This window comes from Heterodontus francisci, chromosome 13 (genome assembly GCF_036365525.1).
Source record: "Heterodontus francisci isolate sHetFra1 chromosome 13, sHetFra1.hap1, whole genome shotgun sequence".
Taxonomy (NCBI): Eukaryota; Metazoa; Chordata; class Chondrichthyes; order Heterodontiformes; family Heterodontidae; genus Heterodontus; species Heterodontus francisci.
In genome coordinates this window covers 80,044,127-80,058,628 of record NC_090383.1, presented here as the reverse complement: position 1 = coordinate 80,058,628, position 14,502 = coordinate 80,044,127, and the positions used below count along the sequence as shown (strand labels likewise).

General features: G+C 43.7%; 1 protein-coding gene across 1 annotated transcript in view; it reads left to right on the top strand.

The window, feature by feature from the left end:
* Positions 1-14,502, top strand: part of ush2a (Usher syndrome 2A (autosomal recessive, mild)) — a 1,262,450-nt gene that overhangs the window by 123,493 nt on the left and 1,124,455 nt on the right. Inside the window, exons 4-6 of the mRNA XM_068045693.1 lie at positions 6,173-6,308; positions 13,615-13,678; positions 13,852-14,146. Of these exons, the coding sequence (XP_067901794.1) occupies positions 6,173-6,308; positions 13,615-13,678; positions 13,852-14,146 (495 nt within the window). The remainder of the gene's footprint in view (positions 1-6,172; positions 6,309-13,614; positions 13,679-13,851; positions 14,147-14,502) is intronic.

The window sequence follows — 14,502 nt, the reverse complement described above, 5'->3', positions numbered from 1 at the left end:
GCAAAGAAATGAGCATAAAGAGGCTTTCTTAGATTTAAAGAAGTAAAGTGAAATAGTATTAAAACTTAAACTCTAATTCAGTTAACGCCTACGGATACACACTGCTCCCCTCGCTAGCATGCATACGTGATATGCACATGCAGATAGGGACAGAAAAGAGCAGAAGAAAAATAAAATGGAGAGGTTTGAGGCAATATCAGAAGAGTTTCTTGTTTACTGTGTTTCAAGCTCACTGTAGTCTTTCTTTTCGTTGGGGCCCAGTATTCTTCCTAAACGTTGTTCACTGTGGGAGACTTTTCTCTTTTGTGGTTCATATGTCTTCAATGGTTTCTGAAGCTGGTGAGAGTGAGATGAGAGCAGGCAGCAGAGAGGTGTTCTCAGTCCAGGAGAAAACAGCTTGCTGAGTTTCTTTGTCTCAGCAAGTTCAAATTCAAAAAACTCCAACAGCCAGTTAGTCATGTGACTAAAACTAGTCTTACCACTTTTTTTGTGTATTGGGGAAGCAAGGACTGGGTCCCTTGTTCCAACACTGACTGCTAGCATGCAAATGTCTTTCCATTCAGGGGCTTGGCAATTCCTTGTGATAGGCCCTCTTTTCTTCCCAGCCACAAATTTAAGTTTTAATGTTCATGTGGTGAAATAATGTGTGCCTCAGTCTTGGCATCTGGGGGACTGCATGTCAATACCCAGTCAGTTGTGTATTTTACTGGACTTGGGTACTTCAGATTGACTGTCAGGATGCAGTGTAAAGCCAAAGCCCCTGTTGCAATCAATGAAACTGCTTCACAGTGCTCGCTGCTTGTCTACATTGTTGATGCCACCATTCTAACAAGGAGGCCAGAAGACTTAAAAAAGTTACACATTTGAAACATATAAAAGAAAAGGCTAATTTTTATCAATCTATATTTAACTTCGTAGAAAATGGGTGCATAAAATATTCCCCTTTTGAATTTTCCTCCTTTTTTAGTAAATATGTTTATTTTTCTTCAGTTTATATTAATTTTCCACTTAATACTCTCCTTTCAACCCTATTTCATTTTCCTAAGTTTTTACATTATTGCCTCTTAGAATAGTTGCAAGAATGTTCAGCAACATAATGACGGGGATTTTATCTGGGCGACAGGGGTCTCGACCACTGGCAAAAGTGCCGGCAAGAGCCCAGCGTTGCCTCCTCTTGGGAGGCCTGTCGGATCAAGATTTTTTGAATTAGACACGTAAGTGGATGGCGGCAGAAGTCCCGCCTTCTGAGAGCTGCTGGCCAATCAGACGCTGGCAACTCTTTCACTGAACAGCGCCACTGCAGTGGCGGTGGTTGCTGCTGGTACTGGGCTCACCGGAGGCCCTGGAACCAGGCCAGAGGTAAGTCTCAGCGGAAGGGGTTTCGCAGGGTGGGGGTTGTGGGGGAGGAGGGTGTAGGGGGGTCAGCAGCAAGGGCAGAGGAGTGGCTCTCGGAAGGTCCCCCGCCCTTCCCGATGCCAGGTCCCTTGTTCAGGCACTGTGCCTTTTAACGAGCGACCACCCCCCGCCAGAGACGTCAAGCAACTCACATGGTATTGCTTGGCATGCTTCCCATGCGGTGACAGGCTCGCCTGCCACTGGGCTAATTCCGGCTTAAGGGCCTCAGATGGTGGAGGAGTGGGATGGCCGTTCACAGGTCTTCCTGCTCCAGACTTAATTTGGGTGGAGGCAGGAAAGTGGTGGGGCCACACCCCTCCCCGGCTACCATCCTGCCTGATTATATGCCCTCCCTGCCTCCAAACCCAACACGGCAGAGAGCATAAAATTCCCCCTGTGTTCTTCTTTTATTCTGTGGGTTCTGATACAATTAATATATTACAGGAAAAAAGCATGGTAATGGGGTTAAAATGTAAAGCACCAGATAAAGAGGCATCACCAGCTGAGCCACAGTGGACAGAGTGGTCTTTGTTGTGCTTTAATTTGAATGATTTAACCATTCTGTGATATTAACATGGTGTTGTTTTAACTTGTGCCAGTTATAACAGATAAATTATATCCTCCATGCATTTGCATCCATGTCTAATACATTCATTGTGCAAAACGGTTTAGTATAATGAAGTAAATAGAAAGTTTTTTGTGTATATTGCAATAACCATCAGTGTGCGCATCAGTGTTACAGCAATTTATCTCCACACACATCAATATGACATGTGTGCTCATTTTAATGAAAATATTGTGAAAGATATTAAAGCACAATTTCAATTGCATTGACATAAGTCTGCAGGCATCTCATGGCCGCAGAGTATGCCATGTAATAATTCAGAAATTGAACTATGAATAAAGTTAACTGGATCTTCTCACCAATAATTGGATCAATGGCATTTTTAGTTTTCTGGCAAAATATATACATTATCATGTTAAATCAGCATCAGTATTTTTCAAACCAGCATCAGTATTTTTCAAACCAGCATCAGTATTGCATAGAATTGACCTACAGTTGGACTGTTCCACACTTAGAGACTGAAGTGATTATTTGAAGGGTCCTGAGGGAAAGTCTAGCTTTGCTGTGAATGAGGTATAAGTGGTAAAATTCTGAAAAAATGTATCACAGAGAATGAAGGAAGAAAGGAAGGAAGTGAGTAGAGATGGAGAGAAAGGAAGGTGGAAGGAGAGGAGGGGAGGGGAATGAAAGCACAGGAGTGGAAAGGGGGCAGCGGGAAGAGAAGGAGGAAAATAGGGAGTAGCCAAAAGTAAAAAGATCATATCAGGGTGTGGTGGTAAGTGGAGGTTGTGGGGTGGGTGTGATGAGGGGAGGTTCAGCTGTCTGTTAATGTCATTGGAAAAAGACCGGTTTAAATTTGTGGTCAATGGATACAATCTCAGGATTCTTACTGCATTGATTCCCAGTGGGACTCGACACTGATGTGTGTGAGACACTCTGAAATGTCTACAGAGGGAGTTTGTAAAACATCAAGGAAGTTCCTGAAAGAGGTCAGTGTGGAGTGAGCAGAAAACCATAGGCTTGTTGGTGTGATGCCAGATTACTTCTGAGATGATTGTGTCAACCAGAAGGAGGAGCTCAGCAACAACTTTCTCACTGCGAGGGTGGGCCAGACCACTAAACTGAAACAGGCCACTGGAACCCCATTGTTAGGGAAGGAAGAACATCAATGGGCTAACAAGCTGGAACAGCTCTAAAAAAAATCAGTTTGGTGCAAAACTTAGTGGGGCTGGAGGGGAAGAGAACTGATAAGCTTCAGACTTTTGTTGTGTGCTATTGGGACTAGCTTCTGTCTTGAAGCAATTTGGTTAAGTAATCGGCCATCCATCTCTTGTTAAACTGAGGCAGAACTACAGTCAGTGGAGGTTTGGAGAGGAAGGGAATGATAGCCAGTTGGAAGCAGAAATGCTGCCAGCAGGGTGGAGGGACTTGAGAGCAACCACAAAATATTACTCAGAAGGGGTTGGGAATCATCGTACCTCCTCAATGGTGGGAGAGGAGCTCTAGGTCAAAGGGATGGTGGAGGGGTGGGCCAGGCTGGAAAGCATTTGGTTTTGCAAAAACTTGCTCATGGTGGAGGAAGAGTGGGTGAGATGGGGTACCAGGATCAAAAACTTGCTTAGCAGGGCTTTGGGACGGGAGACAAAAAAACTTGTTCAAAGTGGGGTGGAAACAGAGACAAAAATTTACTCTGCTGGGAGGTCAAAAATGTGCTCATTAGGGAATTCATCTGTTCACATTGCCTAGGGTTTGCAGTCAGCGGCAGAGCAAGGGCATTTGCTACTGACCTTGAAGTAAAGCCTGGCTAGCCGACCCGAACCCGACCATGCCCAACTACATGTGTCGGGTTCGGGTTGGGTTGGGCATTTAAAAAAATTAAAAGACTCGGGCCTGGGTCGGGTTTGGGTTGGCTGTTGTCGGGTTGGGCCCGGATCGGGTTTTAAATTTATACCTGAGCCAGGCTTCAGCTCAGACCAATCCCTCCTCCCCACACCATGGGCCCAGATGCAGATACTGGCCACACCCCATTCCCCAAGCCACGCCCCTCACCAGGCCCCACCTTTCAACATCCTTTCCCGAGGCTCCAGGTGAGCAGCAGCAGCAGCTTCTTCGTCTTCTCCGGATGGAAAAGGCGCTGCAGCTACTGTCAGTGTCTCACACCCGGGGGGGTCAGTGATGGGGAGCGGGACCATGGGCTGTGTCAGGGCTGCTCCCAGTCTCAGTGTGTTTCAGACCCTGGGGGGGGGGGGTGCAGAGGGACGGGGGTCAGTAATGGGAAACAGGACCATGAGCTAAAGCCTGGCTACCCAACCTGAACCTGACCAAAGCCGACTACATGTGTCGGGTTCGGGTTGGGTCTGTATTCTGTGTCCAGCATTCAGGTTCGGGTCGGGTCGGGCATTAAAAGAAATTAAAGGACTCGGGGCCAGGTCGGGTCCGGGTTGGCTGTTTTCGGGTCGGGTTTTAATTTTATCCCCGAGCCAGGCTTTACCTTGAAGTATGTCTTGCTGGGAGATCTAGTGATTTCTCTGTTGAAAATTTCACCTCTATCACTATGCAGTGGTACTTTTATTATTTTATTTTATTCATTTATGGTACTGCAACTGACTGCAGCATTGTCTACTGGGGAATTCTCAGCATGGAACTGGGGTGATGTCATCAAGTTGTCCAAACAGCCAATCACATAAAGGATTTTAATAGACACCAGAAAGGAAACAAAAAGGAGTGCAATAAAATCACTTTTAAAAATGTATTCATAAAGCAAATTAAAGATTGGGAATTACACATGGATGAAGGTAGAAGCGAAAATATTCAAATTCTAAAAAAAAATTATTAAAAAAATTTAGCTTAAAACATATGCTAATTATTCATTTAACAGTACTCCACGAACATAAAATTATTTTTCAGGGCCAGTTCTGTTGTTCATCAAATTTTATTAATAACATTGCCATTAGAAACCCAGTTACACCTGATTGAATAAGTTATAACTTTTTATGAGGTTTCTAACACAACTGCAGGAAGGGGGATATTGAAATTCTTGCAGATTTCATGATTGCTGGCTGAGGGTGGGTGGCGTGGTCACTGAGTAACAGAGCCCAACTTCAGGATTTCCAGGCTAATCTCCACATGCCGACATTCTGAAGTTGCGGCCAGTTTCATGATGGCAAATGCTGACAGTTCACCGCTAATCCTCCACTCCCCCCACCCACTGTAAATTCCAGGCCATTATTTCCTCCATCTGCGGCCATCCTTCAGTTTTGTTCACTTAGTTTCTTCATAAAAATTTTATTCACAGTGAGTCAACAGCATTAGGATATTGAGAGCTGTTTCACAACCTTATGTTTGTCTTGTTTTTTTGCCCTGCCAATTTCACTGTTTAGTTTGAGGATTCAATCAAGGTACTGTTCAGGCTGACACGTGATGTTAACCTACAGTGCAGTACCTTTAGAATTCTGAGATCATGTACTGTTTTTTTATATATGTATATGTCCACTGTGTTTCCCCGTAATAGTATCAGTCTGTCAGTCCAATTTCATATTTTATAAGTCTTGATCATGTTGCCTGAAAAGCTTCCTAGGTGTAAATATAAAGGTTTTCAGAGTCTTGCTCAACATTCGGTAACAGCTTAATATTGTTGCTGTACCTTGTCACTAAATATATTACTACAAATCAGAATTTATAGGGGAATAATAATTACTTGCATTCTGTTGTTATTCTTTAACCACATATTAAATCAGCTACTTAGAAGTAGAATGCTTTCATATTAGAACACAAAAAGATAAGAAATTGCTTTCAAACTAAGATCAAAGGCAATATAATTATTGGTTAATACATTGAATAACAGTTATGACTTAATCAAAAGTTAGGCATTCATTTCTGACCATGTATTTTTAAAATTCTATTTGTACAGTATTGAAATTATATTAGATAGTAACAGCATCCCCTAATTTGTTACAATACATATGAATATATAATTTGAGAGGGATTTGACATGCTGCCTGTGTGACCTGTAGGTGGCTGCAGTGACTTTACAACAAATCAATGTTTTCACTCAAGGAAAAACATTTCTTCCGGATTTCATTGATGTAGGCCCCTAATACATAACAAAACCAGATTGAGGTGCATGTAAGTGAAGGTCAGTTAGAAATAATGTTTCTTTTAAATATGGGCGGAAGATTGATCGACCCTTTGTATTGATCTGTTTTATTTCAGACACAGAACACTCGAATCAGTTTCTTCATAAATGGCTTAGAGGAAGACAACACTGCTTTTGATGCACAGCTTCTCACTGAACAAATTGCAGATGCAACTACCAATGCTGTTATACGGATTGGACAGAGTCTGAATGGTGAGCTTTAAAAACTGAAAATCAACCTCACATTTCCACATTTTAGCTGCTGAATTCTGTTAACACTTATTAGTGGCAGGTTTACAAACACATGTGGTCTGAACCATACTCTGTGTCGCAATGTCAAATTTTCTTAAAGGTAGTCAAAAAGGAGCTTAGTAGTTACTATAGAAATATGTTCTTTGCTCCATTGAACCCTATTCAATCTGTTTCCAGACTTCTGCTGTTGTTTAAAATGCTTTTAAGTGAGAATGTTTTGCACTATCAATATGCTTTAATGCCTAATAGAAGTTGTGAAAGAGTTCTGGTTGAACTGGGTCTTTGAAATGTCCAACACATAATAGTTTAACCACAGTAGGAGAACTTAAGCACATTGATGTGTTTTTTTAATCCTGAGGACTGGTTTTGAATTGATTGTGGAGTACAGAGTTTCTTTTTAAGAAGAGATATTTTCAAATTAATGATAATGACATGAATTAATTATCATTTTGTGATAAAACTGTTATGTAAACTTATACTTTAACTGGTTACTTTGATGCAATGACAGTACAAGAGTACTAACCCCACAACTTCGACAGACACTAAAACTACTGGTAATCAGACTGGACCAATGCTCACAGTGCAAGTACGACAAGTACATTGCACATAGTGGTTTTGTGACTTTCATTCCATATCATTCTGTACTCTCACCTTCCTGTTACTTGCATAGCCCATTTGATGTTATTTTACTTGAATAAAAATAAACAGAATTGACTCGAATGGTAAGTTTGGTACTGGCTGTTTTGGGAAGCATAGATTCTAAAATATCTTCAGGGAAGTAAGGTTGTTCCTCCATGTTATACTGTTTGAATGTAATTATTTATATACCTGATTTAATGAATGCCAAGCAAAAAAAAGTTTTCTTTCCCACAGCCTCAGTTGCACAACATCCTACCCAGAATATCTGATTCTTTATATTTCATAGGCTAGGATAGTAGGAGAGTAGCACTTAAGTGGATCCATGTGACCTGAGTACTGCTCTCCCTATTTTTACATCCGCATGAAGCAGGTGTTCGACTCCTTGAATATGCTAATCATAGGACTAATGCTTGTTTTAGGACCATTACTCCCAAAACCAACAGAAACTGACTGAAATAAAAACAAGAAATGCTGGAATCACTCAGCAGGTCTGGCAGCATCTGTGGAAAGAGAAGCAGAGTTAACGTTTCGGGTCAGTGACCCTTCATCGGAACTGACAAATATTAGAAAAGTCACAGGTTATAAGCAAGTGAGGTGGGGGTGGGGCAAGAGATAACAAAGGAGGTCTAGATTGGACCAGGCCACATAGCTGACCAAAAGGTCACGGAGCAAAGGCAAACAATATGTTAATGGTGTGTTGAAAGACAAAGCATTAGTACAGATTAGGTGTAAATACACGGAATGTTGAACAGCAGCAAGTGCAAACCTGAAAAAAAACAGTGGGTAAGCAAACTAAACAAACAAAGATGAAATGAAATGACAGTGCTTCTGATATGACCTTTTTCCTCAACCGAGGATTTCCCCCCACAGTGGTTGACAGGGCCCTCAACCGTGTCCAACCCATTCCCCGCACCTCTACCCTCACCCCTTCCCCTCCCTCCCAGAACCGTGACAGGGTTCCCCTTGTCCTCACTTTTCACCCCACCAGCCTCCATATCCAAAGGATCGTCCTCCGCCATTTCCGCCACCTCCAGCGTGATGCCACTACCAGTCGCATCTTCCCCTCCCTTCCCCTGTCAGTATTCCGAAGGGATCGTTCCCTCCGCGACACCCTGGTCCACTCCTCCATTACTCCCACCACCTCGTCCCCGTCCCAGGGCACCTTCCCCTGCAATCGCAGGAGGTGTAATACCTGCCCATTTACCTCCTCTCTCCTCACTATCCCAGGCCTCAAACACTCCTTTCAGGTGAAGCAGCGATTTACTTGTACTTCTTTCAATGTAGTATACTGTATTCAATGCTCACAGTGTGGTCTCCTCTACATTGGGGAGACTGAGCGCAGACTGGGTGACCGCTTTGCGGAACATCTCCGCTCAGTCCGCAAGCAGGACCCTGAGCTTCCGGTTGCTTGCCATTTCAACACTCCCCCCTGCTCTCATGCTCACATCTCTGTCCTGGGATTGCTGCAGTGTTCCAGTGAACATCAACGCAAGCTCGAGGAACAGCATCTCATTTACCGATTAGGTACACTACAGCCTGCCGGACTGAACATTGAGTTCAATAATTTCAAAGCATGACAGCCCCCCATTTTACTTTCATTTTTAGTTATTTTTTCTTCCTTTTTTTAACATTCTTTTTTACATTTTTTACAATCTTTTTTTTGCATTTATTTCATTTCATCTTTGTTTGTTCAGTTTGCTTACCCACTGTTTTTTTTCAGGTTTGCACTTGCTGCTGTTCAATATTCAGTGTATTTACACCTAATATGTACTAATGCTTTGTCTTTCAACACAGCATTAACATATTGTTTTGCCTTTGCTTCTTGACCTTTTGGTCAACTATGTGGCCTGGTCCAATCTCGACCTCCTTTGTTATCTCTTGCCCCACTCCCACCTCACTTGCTTATAACCTGTGACTTTTCTAATATTTGTCAGTTCCGATGAAGGGTCACTGACCCGAAACGTTAACTCTGCTTCTCTTTCCACAGATGCTGCCAGACCTGCTGAGTGATTCCAGCATTTCTTGTTTTTATTTCAGATTTCCAGCATCCGCAGTATTTTGCTTTTAGAAACTGACTGAACGTGTACTGTCCACATTCCGCTTAGTCTACATTCGCCTAGACAGCAGCCCTTAAAAAGGACTGCTGCTAGCTGTCAACTAAAAGGTAGGTAACTTATTTTTATTATGTGGAGCTCCTCCTGCTGCTAGCTAGGCCTTGTCTACTGTTCACCGCACCCCCCCCCTCCGGCCCCCATCCAAGAATATATCTATGGGCTAGCTCGGATTTGAAGCCAGACAAGTTTCTTTAGGTCCCAACAGTCCATTGGAATGGTCGATTGGCATTGCGGCTTGCTGGTTTTATGTTGATGAGGCCAGAGGTTCAATTTTCAACGAGCTTTGGGCTGGTGTCCTTGGGCGAGTATTCAAAACATGAAACCTGATTTGTGCTAGTTCCTGGCAGTAAGTAAATTTCTTGGCCAGAGAGAGAGAGAAAGAGAGAGACTAGGGTCAGAGCAGGAATCTGGAGAGAAATGAGGAGATGAGAGAGATTAAAGAGAGTTGAGTTCCAATATTAACTCAGGGCGGGAATTGTGTATCAAACTGTCCTAACCGTGGCAATTTGAGACCCAGGAGATTTTAATTCCCTAGTTTCATCTACATAGGAACAGTCAGGTTACTGCTTGAAACTAATGGGAAGTGATAATTAGCCAACATGTAGGAGCTCAATGTTGGGTGGCAGGACGCTGCCATTAGGGACCAAAGGAATGGTCCCCAGAACTCGTGTCATTAGGAGCGAGTAAAATCTGGATCTCATGACCTCAGTCTGAGCTTCCACTGCAGCACTCAGATGTTGGGTGGCTTCTGCCTATACTGCAGTGAAAGCTGAAACATCGGCCAAGGGAGGGTGTGCAAGTGCCATCGTGGAATTGGCCACCACTTTCACGCTGGAAAAGTTGGGATCTCTGCATGAAGCCCTGTGTGGGGTTGGTGCCTGTCCTCCATGTTCCTGAACAGTTACAAGAGATTCTTTGGTAAGCCTGCCAATGCACCAAGCACCTCAGTTTGCAGGCCCATCAATGTTCTCCTGTATGCCACCCCATAAGTCGTAGTAAATGGTTGCTTTTCAGACTGGAGAATGGTAAACAGTGGTGTTCCCCAAGAGTCAGTGCTTTTTTTGCGATATATTTTTGCTATATATAAATGTCTTGGATCTTGGAATACAGAGTAGAATCTCAAATTTTGCTGATGACACCAAACTTGGAGATGCAGCAAACAGTGAGGATGATATGAACCGCCTGTAACAGGACATAGATAGGCTAGCAGAGAAGTGGCGGATGGAATTTAATACTGACAAGTGTGAGGTGTTGCATTTTGGCAGAAGGATTAGGGAGAGGCAATATCTACTTAATTACACAGTTCTAAAGAGTGTGCAGGAACGGAGGGACCTGGGGTGCATTTACATTGATCTTTGAGGGTGACAGGACATATTGAGAGAGTGGTAAGTAAAGCATTTGGGAACTTTGACTTCATAAGTAGAGGCATTGAGTACAAAAGCAGGGAAGTTATGCTGAACCTCTATAAAGCTCTTGTTAGGCCCCAAATGGAGTATTGCATCCAGTTCAGGTTACCACACCTCAGGAAGGATATGAGGATCCTTGAGAGGGTGCTGAGGAGATTTGTCAGAAGCGTTCCAGGGATGGAAGATTTTAGTGACAACTTTAGTTTGGAAAAGCTGTGTTTGTTCTCCTTAGAGCAAATGAGATTGAGGGGAGATTTAATAGAAGTGTACAAGATTATGACAGGCTTAGATAAGTTAGACAAGGAAAATCTCTTCCCATTAGCAAATGGTACAAGGACTAGGACACAGATTGAAGGTTTTGAGCAAAATATGCAGGGGGAATATGAGGAAGCTTTTTATTATGCAGTGGGTGGTAATGGCCTGGAACTGGCTGTTGTTACGACCCAGTGAGAAAGAGGTCTAGGATTCTCTTTCAGCCTTTACCTGGTCTTACTGTAACAGGGTTTAATTTTTAAAACACCGTGTTTTTAGCTCCCTCTTGGTGAATCCTTGTTCACCGCTTTCCAATTATAAGGCAAAGAAATCAGCACAAACAGGTTTTCTTAGGTCTAAAGAAGATAAGTTGAAATTTATTAAACTTGAATTTAAACTCTAATTCGGGTGACGCCTACGGATACACGATGCGCCCACGCTAGCATGCATACGCAATACACACATGCAACTCGAGCCAGAAAAGAGCAGAAGAAAAATAAAGTGAAAAGTTTGAGGCAATATCTGACGAGTTTTTGTTACGGTTCTTTGAGTTCACTGTAGAGTCCTTGATTGTAGGTAGTTCTTGCTTTTCGTTGAGGCCCAGTATGCTTCTTAAACCTTGTTCGCTGTAGGGGACTTTTCTCTGTTGGGGTTCATGTGTCCAGTGGACTCAGAGGCTTGTGAGAAAGAGATGGTAGCAGACAGGAGAGATCTTCTTCGTCCAGGAGCAAACAGACACTGTCAGTTCAAACTGTTCGCACAATTCAGAAAAATCCAGGTTGCCAAGCAAGTTAGTCTTGTGACTAACTGGTCAGACCAGGACTTGGATTGTATCACCTAAGCAGTCTCTGGAATGCTCCTCTTACACACAATACCTGGTGATCAAGGTCCATTGGTGAGTTGAATTTGTCAGGAAATGGTCCTTTGTCCTTCCAAACACTGTCTGCTAATATGCAAATGTCTTTTCCAATTACGGCTGATCTATTTAACAAGTCCTTTCTTCACTCCAGTAACAGTTTAAAATCAATGTTCATGACAAAATTAATGTGCCTCATTCTTGGCAGGTGGGGGCCTAGCATGACACTGCCCACAAGGGTGGTGGAAGCGGAAGTGGAAATGATCTATGATTTCAAGAGGAAATTAGATGGCCGCCTGAGAGAAATAGACTTGGGGGGCTACGGGGATCGAGCCAGGGAATGGGACTGTCTGCATAGCTCTGTGGAGAACCAGCATGGACTTGATGGGTCGAATAGCCTCCTTCTGTGCCGTAAATGAATGTATGGCCGGAATTTTACGTCGAGCTGGAGGCTCACCCACCGGCAGAAAAAGCCGGTTGCAAGTCTGCTTTTGCTGGGCCTGGAAGCCCAGGCCTTTAATTAGCCTCAGGCGGGACTTCTGCCCCTCTGAGTCAGGAAGTTCCGCCTCTGAGCTGCCGGCCAATCAGCAGGCCAGCAGCTCTTCAGTCCCAGCAGCGCCACCGGGAGCAGTGACCAGTGCTGGGACTACACCCAGCTAGCAGCGGCAACATGGATCAGGCTCCAGAATGCAGCTAAGTGTGTTAGGCTTCGCTGGGGAAAATCGGCTGGGCTCCAGCGAGGCAGGGGGGTGTCGCTTGGTGGGGGTGAAGGGGTGGGGTGCGGTGGAGGTGCTCCAGTGGGGATGGCTTGTGCTCGTAAAATTGCATCGGGTTGGGAAGGTGACGGGAACGGCACTCCCAGTGTCCCACTCAATTTTTCACCCACCCATCCCTCCAGGCCATTCCTGCGGTTGGCGGGGGGGGAGGTGGGGTGGGGGAGTGGGGTGTAAAATTCCAGTCTATGACTCTAAGTCCTCATCTGAGTCCTCTGCAGCAGAACTAATCTGTGAGCTCGCTCTCTGGGGAGCTGGCACCTACGCAGTCCTTGCCCCCTAGCCTGTAGCCCACTCATGCCCGATGACTCACCACGTGCTAATCCCAATTCTATACTATCCTCTAACGTTCATGCAGTGCCAGTATCTGAGCTGGTGACTGAGAGTGTCAGATCAAGTGACAGTGCTTCTTCATCAGAGGTCTGGTGTGGCACTCTCACCTTTCATGCATGAGGCTACAGCGTTTGGCCAGCCAGCAGTTTTTGAGTATCTGAAAGGAGAAATGCAGAAGGGGTGGATTGGGATGAAGGGAGGAGATGAAAGCAAGATGTCCATGGTCACACCATCTGCAGCTTGCACTTCATGCCAATAGCTGGATGAGGGTGAGGTGGGATGTGAGAAGGAGCATAAGGCAAGAACACACCATCATCCTGAATGTTCTCAGTGGTGTTGGATGCGACGGCCTCAGAGTCACAGCACCATCTCCTCCAGAGGACTCAGTCAATGCTGACATGCCGCTGGTTCTCTGCTGAAAGCTGGCCTTAACCTATTTCTCCCCCACTTTGTCTGTCACACTTCCGGCAACCTGCTTTTGATGTCATACTTGCCACAAGTGCAAATTTGTATTTCACTGTGGTGATTGTTTGGCTCAAATACAATTTTCATATTCATTAAACAACAACAAATGATAACTAGAAATGTAAGGAACCTACCTATCAAAAGCAGGAAAAGTGAAAACAAACAATTAACAATAAGTAAACAGCTACCAATAATACAAGTAGCAAGGAAGATTAAGGGCATTCACTCCCAGTATTTTTTGAAAATCTTGTTTGGTTGATAACTTGAGTTGCATACCATTGGCAATAAGATTTGTAACAGAATAAACCCATTAAGAAGTACATAATTCACAATAAACCCTCCCTCAATTTGCTAACTCGGTGCTCTACCCAGTGCCTATTTGGCGAATACCGTTTAATCATATTGACTTTTTTGATTACTATTTCACAGGCTCTGAGCAGTTCATTGGTAGAATGCAAGATTTACGGTTCTATCAAACAGCTCTCACAAACAGGTAAATACATCTCAGTAGTTGTCTGGTGCTGTCTAATCATTGGCATTAACATTTGATCAAATATGTGAATTAATGAGATAAAGGCAAAAAGCCATTTAAATGATATTGCATGTTATTTATTTTGCCTTCTAAATTTGTATTTGTTTACTTCATTGTTGTTTTTTATATGACAGAGAAATTCTTGAAGTGTTTTCTGGTAAATTACCGTACATAAACACCCAGTCAAATTGTCGCTGCCCAGGGACCCATCCACGGGTTCATCCACTTGTACAAAGGTACTGCATTCCAAATGGTGCTGATGACACAACTACTGACCGGATGCTTCGACTGAATTTGGAAGGTCATCCATTAGATTACATCAATGATGAGGACATTGGGACATCTTGGGTCTCCTCTGTGTTTACCGATTTTGGTCAATTGGAAAATGGAATCAGCATAACTGTTGATTTGCAGAATGGGCAATATGAGGTAAATCGAATAATGTTAGTTTGAAAAGACCATTTTAATTTCTTTTTAAATGAGTATGTTGAAATGATTGAATCTATGCGATAAAATGAACAAAGAACAAAGAACAGTACAACACAGGAACAGGCCATTCTGCCCTCCAAGCCTGCGCCGATCTTGATGCCTGTCTAAACTAAAACCTTCTACACTTCCGGGGACTGTATCCCTCTATTCCCATCCTACTCATGTATTTGTCAAGATGCCTCTTAAACGTCGCTATCGTACCTGCTTTCATCACCTCCCCCGGCAGCAAGTTCCAGACACTCACCACCCTCTGTGTAAAGAACTTGCCTCGCACATCCCCTCTAAACTTTGCCCCT